This window comes from Lepidochelys kempii, chromosome 2 (genome assembly GCF_965140285.1).
Source record: "Lepidochelys kempii isolate rLepKem1 chromosome 2, rLepKem1.hap1, whole genome shotgun sequence".
Lineage (NCBI taxonomy): Eukaryota > Metazoa > Chordata > Testudines > Cheloniidae > Lepidochelys > Lepidochelys kempii.
Window position 1 is genome coordinate 202,676,379 of NC_136381.1, and position 16,066 is coordinate 202,692,444.

Genomic DNA, 16,066 nt, shown 5'->3' on the forward strand with positions numbered 1-16,066 from the left:
GGGGGCGCTCAGGGCTGGGGTAGGGGGTTGGGGCTTGGGGTTGGAATGCGGGCTTACCTCGGGCACCTCCCAGTCAGAAGGGCTAAGGCAGGCTCCCTGCCTGTCCTGGCTCTGTGCTGCGCCCCGGAAGCGACCAGCAGGTCTGGCTCTTGGGTGGGGGGGCCAGGAGGCTCCACGTGCTGCTCTCGCCCGCAGGTCAGTTCCCGGCCAATGCGAGTGCAGAGCTGGTGCTCAGGGTGGGGGCAGCGCATGGAGCCCCATGCCCCCCTCCCCGCATAAGAGCCAGACCTGCTGGCTGCTTCCAGGGCGCAGCGTGGTGCCAGGACAGCTAGGGACTAGTCTGCCTTAGCCCCGTAGCACCACTGACTGGCCCGGTTGGCGGTGCTGATCGGAGCCACCAGGGTCCCTTTTTGACCGGGAGTTCCAATCGAAAACTGGACACTTGGCAACCCTAGACACAGCTCTGGTCTGTCTACTCTGAGGCTCTTTGTGGAATTTCTCATCACAGACTTCCAGTAATGTGGTGTGGGTGCCATATCCTTGCAGCGACATGGAGGCCATAGCTACTGCAACAGGGAAAGTAACATCGGAGGAGGATTAAATCGAAAGAAACCCACAGAGAAGATGATTTTTGAAGTCATGACACCCACAACTGCCCATATTCACATAAAGTAGGAGGTATGTTATTGAGCTCATCATTAATAAAAATAAATTCATAAAATAAATGTAGTTGATTGATGGTTTGTTTGTTTGTTTGTTTGTTTTGAAAAGAGGACATTTCTAGTGTGGAATGAGGGTGAATCCATCAGCAGTGAGGAAACTCAGGCATTTCAATTTCCCAGTTTTGGAAGGTATTGTAGAGAGGGATCAGGTTATTTTTCTATTTTAAAAAGCATCCATTATATGGTGTTTTTATCTAAGAGTCACAAAATCAATTAAAATCTGTTTCCAAGAAATAATCATGTTAAGCACAACACCTTATAATATGGCTGCTTATTTCAAAGTGATCATGGCTCAATTACATTTATGTACAAACAAAATAAAGTCCAAACTATTAACATATATACTAGGCATTTTAAAAGACAAAATTCACAAAGCTGAAAACAATTGTGAGCCAAATAAGGTGGTAGAAAGAATTTAAACAGAAAAATGTGAATGGTAATTGTGTAATGATTATGAACATTTTACTACATGACCAAAAACCCACAATCCAGAAACAATTCTATGCTAGTTAAAAACCAGCCTGTCTTACAAGGGAAGTGAAAGTAGCTATTTTATCTATAGTGAAAGTAGCTATTTCATAATATACACACACACAAATGGGAAAAGGGAAGCTAGGAATTGTAGAACATTTATAAGGGAAGCAAAAGAACACAAGGAGGAATCTATGGCCAGGAGAGTTAAGGACAATAAGGAGGAGGGGTTTTTTTTGTTTTTTTTTAAAGTATATTAACAACAAAAGGAATTGTAATAATAGTATTGGTCCCTTTCTAAATGGAAATGGTAAAAATATCAATGACAATGCGAAGGGGTTCAATAAATATTTCTGTTCTGCATTTGGAAAAAAGCCAAAAGATGTATTCATGTCCTATGATGATGATGATGATGAAATACTTCCTCTTCCAACAGCAACTAAAGAGGATGTTAAACAGCAGCTAATAAAGTTGCACATTTTTTAAGTCACCAGGTCTGGATAACTTACATCCAAGAGTTCTAAAAAAGAGCTGTCTTAGAAGTTCTCTAGACTATTAATGTTGATTTTCAATAAGCATTAGAGCACTGGGAAAGTTCCAGGGGACTGGAAGACAGCTAATGTTGTGCTAATATTTCACAAGGGTAAACAGGAAGACATGGGCAACTGTGGGCCTGTCAGCCTGATGCTGATCTCAGCAAAATAATGGGACAGCTGATACTGGTCTTGATTATTAAAGAATTAAAGGAGAATAATATTAATGCTAATCAACCTGCAATTATGGAACTAGATCTTGTCAAACTAATTTGATTTTTTTAAATTACAAAGTGTGGTTGATAAAAGTTATAGAGTTGATGTAATATACTTAGATTTCTGTAAGCCATATAATTTTGATTGAGAAGCTAGAAGGATACAAAATCAACATGATGCACATTAAATAGATTAAAAACTGGCTAACCTGATAGGTCTCAAAATGTAACTATAAATAGAGAATAGAATGGGTGTTTTTCTAGTGGAGTCCCACAGGGATCAGTTCTTGGCCCTATACTATTTAATATTTTTATCAATGGTCTAGAAGAAAACATAAAAGTCATGACTGATAAAGGGTGTAGAAGATTGGGGGAGTCGTAAATAATGAAGTCTTCGGAGTCAAGGTGGACATAGGCTCCAACTGCAACACTGTGGCCAAAAGGGCTAAGTGATCCTTGGATATATAAACAGGGGAATATTGAGTAGGAGTAGAAATGTTATGTTACCTCTGTGTTTGGCACTTGCATAGGTGCTGGAACTAGGGGAGCTGGGGGTGCAGGAGCACCCCCGGTCTTGAAGTGGTTTCCATTATATACAGGGTTTACAGTTTTGTTCAATGGTTTTCGGCATCCCTGTTGACAGAAATAGGAGCCGAAATTAAAAGTGGCCCAGATCTTTCGGTCTTAGGTTCGTCTCCTACCCGTATCTATCACTGGGGGCTTGTAATCTTTACATAAAACTCAAACCAATAAAGGTACAACAGAATTTATTAAGGTGGGGGAGGGGGTGGCAAGAACTCCCAGGATAAACAAGGTAAACAGATAATGATCAGGCAAATTACAAAATAAGGCAGGCTGTACCAATAAGGAAACTGAATACAACCAAGTGATGGTTACAGTACCATTTCTGGCAGCTTGATTCACTGATGTCTGCTCCTTAGGGTAGCACAGCACAGCAGGATTGCTGGATCCCTCAGATGGAACCAGGGAACCTGGGACAGGATCAGACGAGTGCTTCTTCAGATAAGTTACTAAAACCCTCCAACTCCCTATGCTGCGTTGTTATGTGTGTGGTGAGTGAATCCTATACAGGTGGATCAGGTGTGTGTAGGTAAGTATGACAAGTAACCCTCGTGGGGTGAATGGCCTACCCTCAATTACCGAGTTTGTCTCAACCAGACACTACCACTCAGATGGGCAGCCCTGATCTGATCTGAATACTGCCTTATATAGACTTTTGATCACTAGGCAGATTAGGTGATTGACAGCTACTGTCATTTCCCGCCAAAACAGAAAAAACGCCAAACTACAGCTAGGAGGTGACAAGAAGGGCTTAAAAGATGGACGCTCAGTTGTCCTTTAGAGGAATTCAAGATGGCCATATGATTTTATCTCTACACCCCCACCATAAAATTTTTTCCAGCACCCTGGGCACTGGTGCGACTGCTACTGGGATACTGTGTCCAGTTCTGGTATCCACAATTCAAGAAGGATGGTGAAAAATTGGAGAGGGTTCAGAGAAGAGCCATAAGAATGACTAAAGGGTTGAAAAACATATTTTATAGTAAAAGACGCAAGGAGTTCAATCTATTTAGCTTAATGTGAAGGTTAAGAGGTGACTTGATCAGTTTGTAAATCCTACAGGGGTAACAGAATAGAGGGCTTTTTAATCTAGTAGACAAAAGGTCTAACAAGTCCAATGGCTAAAGGCTGAAGCTAGAAAAATTCAGAACTAGAAATAAAGTGTAAATTTTTAATGGTGAGGATAAATAACCATTGGAACAACTTACCAAGGGTCTCCATCATTGATAATTTTTAAATCAATATTGGATTTTTTTTTGAAGATATGTTTTAGTTCAAACCATAGCTATTGGACATGAAGCAGAAATTAATTCAGGAAAGGCCTATGGACTTTGTTATGCAGGAGGTAAGACTACAAACGATCACAGTAGTCCCTTCTCCCCTTAAAATCTATTAATTTAATTTATGATTTTGTTGTTAATGAGCCTTTCTGCTGGAGGGTTGGGGCAAACTGATCACAAACCTCCAGGAACATCTGCTTCTTCATGCTAAAGTTCTGGATCCACTGCTGGCCATCCCAAGTCCGCATGATGATGTGATCCCACCAGTCTGTTCCTGTGGCCCTGCCCCAGAAGAACCAGTCTACATAGTGGGAATCTGTGGCTAAGGCAGAAATAGGCATGAGCCGCATCAACAAGTTTGGAGCTGGCATGTCAGTATCCCCCTTAGAGAGGTGCCTTTGGCAGTTCAAAAACTGCCACCAGAAACATTCACCAGCATCTTGCAGATGCTCTGTCTGTGTACTGAAATAGAACGGAGAGCAGGAGATAGAGACATTCTACCAGGTCAGGCTCCATGTTGGCTCTGGCTGCAAGGAGTATGCAGACACAAAATGGTTCTGCTGGAGGTGTTCATGATTTAAAACTACACAGAACATTACTGGTCAACTCCCATGGGACAGGCAGACAAGTGCTCCCACAACCCACTACGGACAAAGGGTTAGGAACGACAGTACCCGCCCACTCTAGTGGGAGTTCTGACTGTGGTCTGCAGAAGGGGGCCTCCAGATCAGCTGAGGTAGAAGCCATGCTCAACAGGCAATTTTTGCCTCTGCTCCTTCTTCCTACCCTTCTTCCTAACAGTATGGCCCTATTTTCAATAAAACCTCCTGGAACTGTGGGTCTTTCCCATCAAGCCAGTGCCATTCCAGTAAACAAAGACATCTAGTCACTCTATATAAAAATAATTTTGGACAGAAAAAAAGGTCAACGTTACATTTTGCGGCTTAAAAATAACTATGGGTTCAGTTCAAATTGTAGGGGAAATGTTCTGGTCAATTTCCTATTTCATTCAAACCAATTTTCTAGGTTCACACCTGCCAAGGAAAGAGAAGGTAGAAGAAAGAGAGGGGAAAGAGAGGAAAATAGTTAAACAAACAAAACTGTTTTCAGAGAAAGAACAACTAGCCCAGAGCTGGTCATCATAACTTGTAATTTATAGTTTTGGTAGGTGCTCAGTTACTCTAGTAATCTATGCATATAAATGCTTAAATACATTCAAGAGATCTCTTCCTTCAGAAAAGTCTTTTAGATTACCAAATAGATTTCAAATCAGAGGCTTAATAAGATTTTTTTAGGTGACGGAATTATGCTCATGTAATATAATTACACTAACGTAATAAAAGAGGTATAAAAAGTGAAGAAATGGGTGAAGAACCTATTTCCCAAAATATGAGACTAGAGAACTTGACCCTCCAAAGTGTTTTCTCCCCACGAGAGGTGTGAAAGCATTTCTCAATGAAAACAGAAAGCTCCTCAAAAGTGATTGCAATTTCAAAAAGATAAGAATTAATCACTTATATCACAATGTCTTTCCTTACTAGTTGACTTAGAACTGAGAAAAGGTACCAGACTGAAAACATATTTTTGCATAAACACAGAAACTAGGTACAACATGGACAGAGGTAGCACAAGCTTCAAACTATCCAATCAATATGGATTTATTTGAATCACCTCAATGGAGAAAGGAGTAGTTCATTCTCCATGAAAATTCTTTATGTGGTTTCTTGAGCAGTGGAACATGTTCTGCTTTATGTGCAATTAGGCTCAGGTTCAAACCCCATTAGGTGGCCTTGTTGTTGAACATGCTAGCAAGAATACCAGTTGTGATGGTGGTTCTTTTGTTGTAGTCTGAACATTTATCCACTATGAAGTGGTCTGAGATCACCAGTTTATTTCATATAGGTCAATGCTCTGCTATCAGATGATAATACTTCTGAACACCACCAACCTGGGCCAGATCCGATAACTAAATTCAGTGGGTGAAATCCTGACCTAATTCAAGTTAGTGCAAAACTCCCATTGATTTCGGCGTGGTCAGGATTTCACGCAGTGCACGTTTCTCTTTATTTAAAAATTTCCTCCAAGAGTTTAAAGTTTGCTTTGCCAATTTTTTTCCCTTAGGGTCTGATCCAACCCCCCACTGTAGTTAATGCGTAGACTTTCATTGACTTCTATGAAGGTTGGATTGGGCCTTTTGGATTGGGCCTTTTCGTTATCCTGTACAGTTTTTCTGTCTTTATTTCATTTTTCCATTTCTTTCATTTGTTTCCTTTTTTCTTCACTTTTCTGTCTTTCCTCTCTCCATTTTTTGTCTCTTCTCTGTAAACCCTTTGCTGAAGGCAATGAGTTCAGCTACTTCCTAGCATAGTTTTTGTTTTGCTTAGGAAGCAACATTTCTATATTTTCATAAAGATACTTAATAAATAATAATAATAATAATAATAAACCCCTAAGCCATTGTGTAAGAACACAACATTGTCCCCCAAGAGTATCACGTTCTATACAAATTACTAATTTACCCACTATAGCTCCCTAGCGGCTACTATTTTAAAATAAAACCCTCTGCACATTTTTAAAGCTTCCTGAAGGTTACTCAGCAAGTGCTTGAATCCCATCTACCCCAGCACCACAGTCAGAGTGAGAGCTGAGCTGCAAAACCCAGCAGTCATGCTGGATCAGGGAAGTGAAAGGCAGGATTTTAGGTAGTTTCACTTCCTTGATTTTAGCCCTTGTAAGAGAGAGACAGGCGTCAAACTGTGGGGTTGGGGATTTAATGAGTAGTGGTAACATCAAATGCCAAACACTTGCTAAGGGCAGTTTTAGCTACACCGCTGTAACAAAGAACGTCCATTTCCCTCCAGAAATGAAATATGTAGGGTCAGGGTGACCAGATATCCCAATTTATAGGAACAGCCCCAATATTCGGGGCTTTGTCTTATATAGTCTCCTATTATCCTCCACTCCCTGTCCTGATTTTTCACACTGGCTATCTGGTCACCCTATGTAGGGTCCAATTTTCTACTGCAGGAGACAAACTCCCACTGAAGTTAATTTGAGTCAACAAATACTTGGCATTAACTCTAGAATGTCATTTTAAGTTTTGTTTATGTTGCCACCAAATCCATAGTTTGTTGAAGTTACTCAGGGCATTGGGTTGTTTCCCTGTTCCCTTTACATGAGATGTAACAGAAGTGTTATCAGGGAGAGAAAGAAACTAGATCCCTTGACAGTTATTATGCCTTATAATTATAATAAAAGTCACAAGGTTTGGGGGACTAATTAAAAAGAAAGGTTTATTAGTATTTCTAGCATCATGGGCAAAAGAAAAAGGAAGAGTAAAATATATATACACTTAAACAGAAAAACTATTATGACATCTTTTCTGTAAATAAATGCTTCTTCATCCTTATTGAAACCGTTCTATACCAAGAAAAGTTATTAGACTAATAGTTTATCAGCATACATTAGAGCCCTCCTCTTCTTATGTGTTTGCACAGATGATTTGGAAATGCCATCAGTCACCCCTATTTTCCAGGGTGGTATCAGAGAGAAATGGTGCAACCTAATGCTCCAGTCCAAGGCAGTCCAAGTCCTTCAAACCTGTGCCTGTCTTTCCAGGACTCCACTCTCCCTCAGCCTCCTAACACAGAAACAGAAAACATTGATCCTCCAAATGAAGGACATAATGTGAGTTTTCATTTTGTGGAATTATTCCCTCACTTATGTCACAGAGTTTAAGGCACCAGATCATTTAGTCTAACCTCCTGTATATCACAAGTCACCAACACCACCCAGCACAAAACCCAAAGTCTCTCTCCATCTTCCCAATCAACTTACATTTCCCCAGGTTGAAGGGGGGGAGAGCGGCCAGGGTGCTATAGGGGATGCTAGGAGAGGGTTGATGGGGCTCAGGGTGCTATAGGGGATGCTAGGAGAGGGTTGATGGGGCTCAGGGTGCTATAGGGGATTCTGGGAGAGGGTTGATGGGGCTTAGGGTGCTACAGGGGATGTGGGCAGACGGTTAATGTGGTCAGGGCACTGCGGGGGATGCGGGCATTGACAGATGGGGGTCAGGGTGCTGCGGGGGATGTGGGCAGAGGGCGGATGGGGTCAGGATGCCACAGGCAATGGGGACAGAGGGTAGATGGGGTCAGGATGCTGTGGGGGATGTGGGCTGAGAGGTCGGGGCACTGCAGGAGATGGGGGCAGAGGGCAGATGGCGTCAGGGAGCTGCGGGGGATGTGGGCAGAGGGCGGAGGGATCGGGGCGCTGCAGGGGATGGGGCAGAGGGCGAAGGGGTTTGGGCGCCGCGGGGGATGCGGGTAGAGGGCAGGAGGGGTCAGGGCGCTGGGCGGTGCCGAATGGGGAAGTGCCTGCGGGGGGTGGGGGACGGGGGACAGGGGTGGTGCTGAAGGGGGCGGTGCCGAAGGGGGCCGTGCTCGTGGGGGGCGGGGAAAGTGCTCAGGGGGCGGTGCCGCAGGGGGGCGGTGCTCGTGGGGAGGGGGAGGGGGCAGTGCCGAAGTGGGCGGTGGGCCCGGTCCGCTCGCCGGGGGCTGGTGCCGCCCGCTGCCTGCAGGGGGCGGTGTTGGGCCGAGCGCGTTACCAGGTAACCGGAGAAAACATCCCGCCGGGGCCGCCGCCGCCGCCGCCGCTCAGCCTGCTGGGCCCGGCGCCGCCATGGTCGGGGAGCTGCGGCCCGTGTACCGGGGGCGGTTCTTTGACAGGTTTCCCGAGCTGCCAACAGTGAGTCCCTCTGGGGCCCTCTCCCTGTCTGTGTCTTCGTGTCCCGCTTTCTCTGTCCGTGTGTCCCTCTGTGTCCGTCTGTCTGCGTCCATGTGTCGGCCCGTGTGTGTCCCCCGAGTCCGTGTGTCCCTGTGTCTGTCTGTGTCTTTCTGTCTCTCTGCCTTTCTCCATGTGTCCGTCTGTCCCTCTGCCACTGGGCGCTCTCTGTGTGTCCGTCCTTCTGTCCCTGTCTGTCAGAGTAGCAGCCGTGTTAGTCTCTATCCGCAAAAAGAAAAGGAGGACTAGTGGCACCTTAGAGACTAACCAATTTATTAGAGCATAAGCTTTCCTGGGCTACAGCTCACTTCATCGGATGCATACGGTGGAAAATATGGTGGGGAGATATATATATATAGAGAGAGAGAACATGAAACAATGGGTGTTACAAAACACACTGTAACAAAAGAGTGATCACTTAAGGTGAGCTATTACCAGCGGGGGGGGGGGGGCATTTTGTAGTGATAATCAAGGTGGGCCATTTCCAGCAGTTGACAAGAACATCTGAGGAGGGGGGGAGAAATAAACATGGGGAAATAGTTTTACTTTGTGTGATGACCCATCCACTCCCAGTCTTTATTCAAGCCTAAGTTAATTGTATCCAGTTTGCAAATTAATTCCAATTCAGCAGTCTCTCATTGGAGTCTGTTTTTGAAGTTTTTTTGTTGAAGAATTGCCACTTTTAGGTCTGTAATCGAGTGACCAAAGAGATTGAAGTGTTCTCCACCTGGTTTTTGAATGTTATAATTCTTGACGTCTGATTTATGTCCATTTATTCTTTTACGTAGAGACTGTCCGGTTTGCCCAATGTACATGGCAGAGGGGCATTGCTGGCACATGATGGCATATATCACATTGGTAGATGTGCAGGTGAACGAGCCTCTGATAGTGTGGCTGATGTGATTAGGCCCTATGATGGTGTCCCCTGAATAGATATGTGGGCACAGTTGTCAACAGGCTTTGTTGCAAGGATAGGTTCCTGGGTTAGTGGTTCTGTTGTGTGGTGTGTGGTTGCTGGTGAGTATTTGCTTCAGGTTGGGGGGCTGTCTGTAAGCAAGGACTGGCCTGTCTCCCAAGATCTGTGAGAGTAATGGGTCCTCCTTCAGGATAAGTTGTAGATCCTTGATGGTGCGTTGGAGAGGTTTTAGTTGGAGGCTGAAGGTGATGGCTAGTGGTGTTCTGTTATTTTCTTTGTTGGGCTTGTCCTGTACTAGGTGACTTCTGGGTACTCGTCTGGCTCTGTCAATCTGTTTCTTCACTTCAGCAGGTGGGTATTGTAGCTGTAAGAATGCTTGAGATCTTGTAGGTGTTTGTCTCTGTATGAGGGGTTGGAGCAAATGTGGTTGTATCATAGAGCTTGGCTGTAGACAATGGATCGTGTGGTGTGGTCTGGATGAAAGCTGGAGGCACGTAGGTAGGAATAGCGGTCAGTAGGTTTCTGGTATAGGGTGGTGTTTATGTGACCATCGCTTATTAGCACCATAGTGTCCAGGAAGTGGATCTCTTGTGTGGACTGGTCCAGGCTGAGGTTGATGGTGGGATGGAAATTGTTGAAATCATGGTGGAATTCCTCAAGGGCTTCTTTTCCATGGTCCAGATGATGAAGATGTCATCAGTATAGCGCAAGTAGAGTAGGGGCATTAGGGGACGAGAGCTGAGGAAGCGTTGTTCCAAGTCAGCCATAAAAATGTTGGCATACTGTGGAGCCATGCGGGTACCCATAGCAGTGCTGCTGATTTGAAGGTATACATTGTCCCCAAATGTGAAATAGTTGTGGGTGAGTACAAAGTCAAAAAGTTCAGCCAGCAGCTTTGCCGTGACATTGTCGGGGATACTGTTCCTGAAGACTTGTAGTCCATCTTTGTGTGGAATGTTGGTGTAGAGGGCTTCTACATCCATAGTGGCCAGGATGGTGTTTTCAGGAAGATCACCGATGGATTGTAGTTTCCTCAGGAAGTCAGTGGTGTCTCGAAGTGCTGGGAGTGCTGGTAGTGTAGGGCCTCAGGAGGGAGTCTATCTACATAGCCAGACAATCCTGCTGTCAGGGTGCCAATGCCTGAGATGATGGGGCGTCCAGGATTTCCAGGTTTATGGATCTTGGGTAGCAGATAGAATACCTCTGGTCGGGGTTCCAGGGATGTGTCTGTGTGGATTTGTTCTTGTGCTTTTTCAGGGAGTTTCTTGAGCAAATGGTGTAGTTTCTTTTGGTAACCCTTAATGGGATCAGAAGGTAATAGCTTGTAGAAAGTGGTGTTGGAGAGCTGCCTAGCAGCCTCTTGTTCATATTCCAACCTATTCTGTGTCTCCTTGTCCACCCCCTTCTCCTGGTAGTTAATCTATAACCTTCCGCCTACTCTCCAGCACCCCGGGGTTTCTCAGGGTGACCCGGCGGGTGCTGCTCACTGCTGTCCCTCGAGCCAGAGCTCGGCTCAAATTTTGGGGACTCTGGGGTCTGTGAGGGGGACTCCTGGTGAGTGATAGTTCCTGGGGCAGAGAGGCTGGGTTTGTATATTCATTTTATTTCTGTTCCCCCCCCTTTATTAAAATAAGGTTTTGTCATAATGTCGCTAAGGCAGGACCAGGCAAAATTCCCTGCAAGGTTTAAAATGCTGATCCTGCTGGCCAGCTCCTACTGCTGATATGTGCTGTGGTCTCTGCATTATTTTTTGTTTTCATTATTTAGGCAGGAAAACTGATCCCAATTGGAGATACAGCTGCCAGTTGTCTGACTGAAGTTTTTCCGAGGGTGAGTGTACTAGTGCGTGTTGGGACAGTACATCACGTCTCCTAGCAGAGACATTGAGACATAAATATAATAAACAAATTAAGTCTCTGCCCACAGTTTAGCCTGATTCTCCTCTCAGACTGTCTACACTAGGGGTTTTATGTAACAATTTCCCACTCTTGCTAAAACTGGCTCAGCTGGACTGGCGTTAGCAATATTGGCAGCCCTAGCACAGAGAAGGTTCTGCAGCCCCTGTTAATTTTAACACGGGTGTCATGTAGCCCAGCTCAGAGCTACAAATAAACGATAGGAATAGTGACAGCCATAGTAGCTGCCACCATTGGTAGAACTGAACTGCTAGTAACAACAGGGGAAATAATTTCAAGTGTGAATAAGGCCTCACTTATACCTGTTTTAAACCAGTGTAAATCAACTGATGTTACTTCTGATATATAGCAGTGTAACCAAGAGGAGAATCAGGCCTAAGAGATTTTTGTCCATCTCTTCTTTTCTTGAAATGCAAGAACTTAAATGATTTTCCATGTAGTTCAATAAATTGTGTCCCGAGACCAGCTGATGCCCTCACAAAACGCTGTGCACATTTCTACTCTATAAAATCTGCCATGTTTAAACACCTTTTCCATCCATGGTATAATGTGATTTGGTCTTGCCTGTATGGACTAGGACCAAACTGTGTTATAAACAGGTTAGGGTACTGTGCTTTATTGCTTACAGAGATAATATTACTCCTCTTGATGGAGATCATTCTTCCCTTTGAAAAAACTGTGCTTTTGGTTGATGATCCTGCAGGTGAAGAGGATGGTGGTGGGATGTACAGGAAAATACCATGGAACAGATTAGCTGACATACTCTTCTGATGACAAGCATGTCTCTAATGGGAGGAACAAGGAAAAAGCTAATAAGTCACTGTTTCCTGTAAAATTGTTTTTCCGTTGTCTTACAGCCTATTACACCACCTGTTGTGAGAAAGTTTCTCAATTCTACAAGTCCAGCTCCTGGTGCTGAAAGAATATTCTATGGCAGAGCAAACGATCCTGATATTGCAGTTCATTTGACACATGGCATTAGCTCCCAGTCTTCACTGAGTGTAAGAATCTGAATTTTTTGTGTGTTTAAAAATAGTCCCAAATAGCATGTATTGATCTGTAACTTGGTTCTGCCCAGCCATAACTGAGTGTATATAGCTGGTGTATGAGAGGGTACACATTCCTAATGACAAATGCTCTAAACATCCTCTCAGCTGCTAACATGTATCTATGACCAACACCTCAATCCCCATATAAAGAATAGAGACAAGTCTCTCACTCAGTGGCACAATCTACCCACCCATACCTTTCAGTTGTTCAACCCTCTTGCTCCCTCCAAACCCCCCTACAGTTAATATTATTATCTATGTATTTATTATTGGCTTAGCCTTAAGGGGATGCTAAGTGTGCTATGCTGTGACTTTTCAGTATTACAGTGGGTTGTCTGAATTCTGAAGTTAATCAAAGGAATTTTAATTGTGAAATAAATAGAAAGACATTTAAAAACCAGAAATTTTTATTTAATTACATTTTACAGTAGCAAGCTTCATTATTCATTCCAATTTCTAGTTCTTTAACACACCCTCCCCCCGCACAACATTTTTACTACTTTCTCCCTGACTGGTTTCAGAGATAAAATATTGATCATGTTAACGAACTGACTTAATACCTCAGAACAGCACTCACTGTTCAGGAGCACTGTCAAATTAGCTAATTTTCTTTTCTTGGTTTTGGTCTTTGCTAACTAAAAGTGATACTTTTGATATCCTATTGTACTCAAGGTGTACACATAATTTCAGAAATAATATTTGTGATATTACATTTTAGAAACTAAGGGCAAAATTCTGTGAATTTTGCAAATGAACAAGTGGAAGAACACGCATGTAAAAATAGAATTCTGTATCAAAAAATCTATCTAACTTTGTAGCTTGGCATTAATTGCTGATGCTAAGTGTCAGTAAGTGTACAAGTAAGTCAGTGTACTAGTGTTTTATAGTATATTTGGTGAAAGTAATGCTCATTTAAGCACTCCTACTATTAAATCTTTGTTGAGAAGTGGGCAGAGACAACTATTTTTTTATTCTGAATTAGAGAGATTTTGCTGTGTCTCTGCCACTCATACTATGTGTGATTCCTTCAGGCTGGCTTCTTGACAAATCCACCTCGAAAAACTCGGTTTCAACAAAAATTTGAAGAAAGAAAAGAAGCTCTGTATTTAAGAAATCGCCAAGCGCCCCTGGGGAGGTCACATGATCAAACTTCAATGTTACCTAAAAGCATGGATGTGACTACCACCACTTTTGGAACAACAATCATCAGAGGTAACACACTTAGTGTTAAAATGTATTGTTGTTGAATACATGGTAATTTATCATTTAACATGGGATTCAGGAAGTTACATAAATAATAAGCATTATTCTTTAAAAGAATTCCTGTTTAGAATAGAAAAGAAATACTAATCACAACTGCTAATTACAAAAAAGAGCATATAAGTAATAAAAATGTATTAACTAAAATACTCAAAAATCAAGAAAACACAGGAAGGATAAGGATTTCTGTCTCTCCCTAAACTTGCTGATTTTCTGAGATTGGTGCAGATTTCAGGGGATCCGCTAGAGGCCAGGGTTGATCATACAGAGGAGTGGTTCTTAAACTTTTCTTTTGTGGACCACTTGAAAATTGCTGAGGGTCTGGTGGACCACTTAATGATCTTTCCAAATGTTGTTTGTACCATTAGCTAACTACTGTAAAGCGCTTTGGATAAAAGCACTATATAAAAAAAACTTAATAATAAACTTTTTTTGTTGTACAAATAAAATCACACAACTCGTATTTTAATATCAGGAGTCTTACCTTTCTAATGTGATGGCTGTGCCCCCTCTCCCACCGCCGCAGCAGCCTCCAAGCTGGGGCTGGTAAGGAGGGGGGGTCTCTCTCCACCGCCGCACCAGCCCCTGAGCTGGGGCTAGGAAGGAGGGGGGTCTCTCCCCTGCTACAACAGCCACAGAGCTAAGGCTAGGAAGGAGGGCTGTCTCTCTCCATCAGCCGCAGCCCTGGAGCTGAGGAAAGTCACCTCTTTCTCTGGCCGCCGCAGTCCTGCACGTCCCAAATTCCCCCCACCCGCTCTTCTCACCCCACTGCCCCCTTCCTCCTATACCCCGCAAGGCCACCACGTCACCTTACATGTGCATCTTCGCCAGGGTCCAGCCACCTAACTAGTGGAGCCACACCTGCGCGGCTCCACTAATTAGGTGGGTGGCCCTTCATTCTCTCGTGTGCGACTGCCCAGGCGCGCACCATAGAGGGAATTATCTGAATGGAGCTCGCGGACCACCGGTAGTCTGCAGACCACAGTTTGAGAACCTCTGATATAGAGGCCTAGGACCTTGAAGTCCCATCTCAGCCCCCTGCAGCTCTCCCCCATCCCATTTCATCATGGCTGTGTTCATGGAAAGCTGCCTGAGTAAAACTTAGATAGTAAATATTATATTGCCAAAGTATTAAGTGGTATCTTCCAGTAAGACACTGTTAAAATAAGACTTTTCCTGCATATTGAATTTTTAAGAAAGATTTTATTATCATATTCATTAGTATTTGTTCACTTTGCAGATACACCTGGTGGAAAGGTTATAAATCCACCAAAAACCTTTGAGGAAGTGGATAATGAAGCAAAAGAAGGACATGAATTGTATGTTGTGACACACAATGATTACAATGTAGGTGAGTAAGATCAAGGGCTGGTGATCAGTAATACAAAAAGTCTAAATATGTATAAAGCTAGTTATAGCTTTTTGATGCTTTACAGTACATAACATACTGTATTTATTCATTGAGATATAAATTAATATGAAGCAAAAAAGTTACAGTACTTTCAAAAAATCATTTTTTGGGAAGGGGATTCTATCATGGAAATACTAATATATATGTACAAATAAGACAACAAAATAGATTTGTAAAACTGTAGCTCCTTTAATTGATAATAATGATTAATTGATGATTAATGAGCAAGTATTAGAGCTTAGAAAAGGAGATTAGGAGTCAGGACATCTGGGTTCTCCTCTCAATTCTGTGATTTATGCTCGGAGCTTCAATTTACCTGTGTATAAAGAAGGTAGAATAAATAATGTTTTGTATTCCACTGGCATCCACATTTTCGTATATGCTGGCCAAACATATAAGAAGGCACAAGCACTGCCACAAAGAGCTTGCTGTCTAAGAAGATAAGTGACATATGCAGGGAGGTGGAGTGAGATAAAAGTGCAAAGCAAGATTCTCTATTTCTTTTAAGACACATATGCACCTCCCATATTCTGGCTCCAGCCAGGGGCCAGCTTTAAATTGTGCTAGTTTGTAATGGGACTCCGTTTACCCCTATGTTGGAGGTTGTGATGGGGATAACAGAGAGTCATTCTAGTACCACTTTGCTGCTGGAAGTATTCACTGAGATCTGTTTCCATCCCCTTTACTACCTCTCTACACCACTAGAGCAGCATAAGAAGTCAACAGCACAAGAGAGAATCTGTCCCATTCAGATGGAATGTATACACTTTTAAAAACAATAAATTTCAACTATCCCCATCAATGATGATGGATTATATAGAACTTGTATGCTGTAATGCAGCCAGATGAAACTTTTAATGTAAAACAAGCAGTGGAAAATGTTTTCCTGAAAGTGTCAAATGAGGTTCTTTCAAAAGCAGATTGCAGAGAGG

General features: G+C 43.1%; 1 protein-coding gene across 2 annotated transcripts in view; it reads left to right on the plus strand.

The window, feature by feature from the left end:
* Positions 1–8,332: 8,332 nt before the first annotated feature.
* Positions 8,333–16,066, plus strand: part of EFHB (EF-hand domain family member B) — a 45,693-nt gene continuing 37,959 nt past the window's right edge. For both annotated transcript variants that reach the window (XM_073333521.2, XM_073333522.2), the window contains exons 1-5: positions 8,333–8,546; positions 11,266–11,328; positions 12,272–12,415; positions 13,495–13,675; positions 14,964–15,074. In XM_073333521.2, the coding sequence (XP_073189622.1) occupies positions 8,481–8,546; positions 11,266–11,328; positions 12,272–12,415; positions 13,495–13,675; positions 14,964–15,074 (565 nt within the window). In that variant the 5' untranslated portion in view covers positions 8,333–8,480. The remainder of the gene's footprint in view (positions 8,547–11,265; positions 11,329–12,271; positions 12,416–13,494; positions 13,676–14,963; positions 15,075–16,066) is intronic.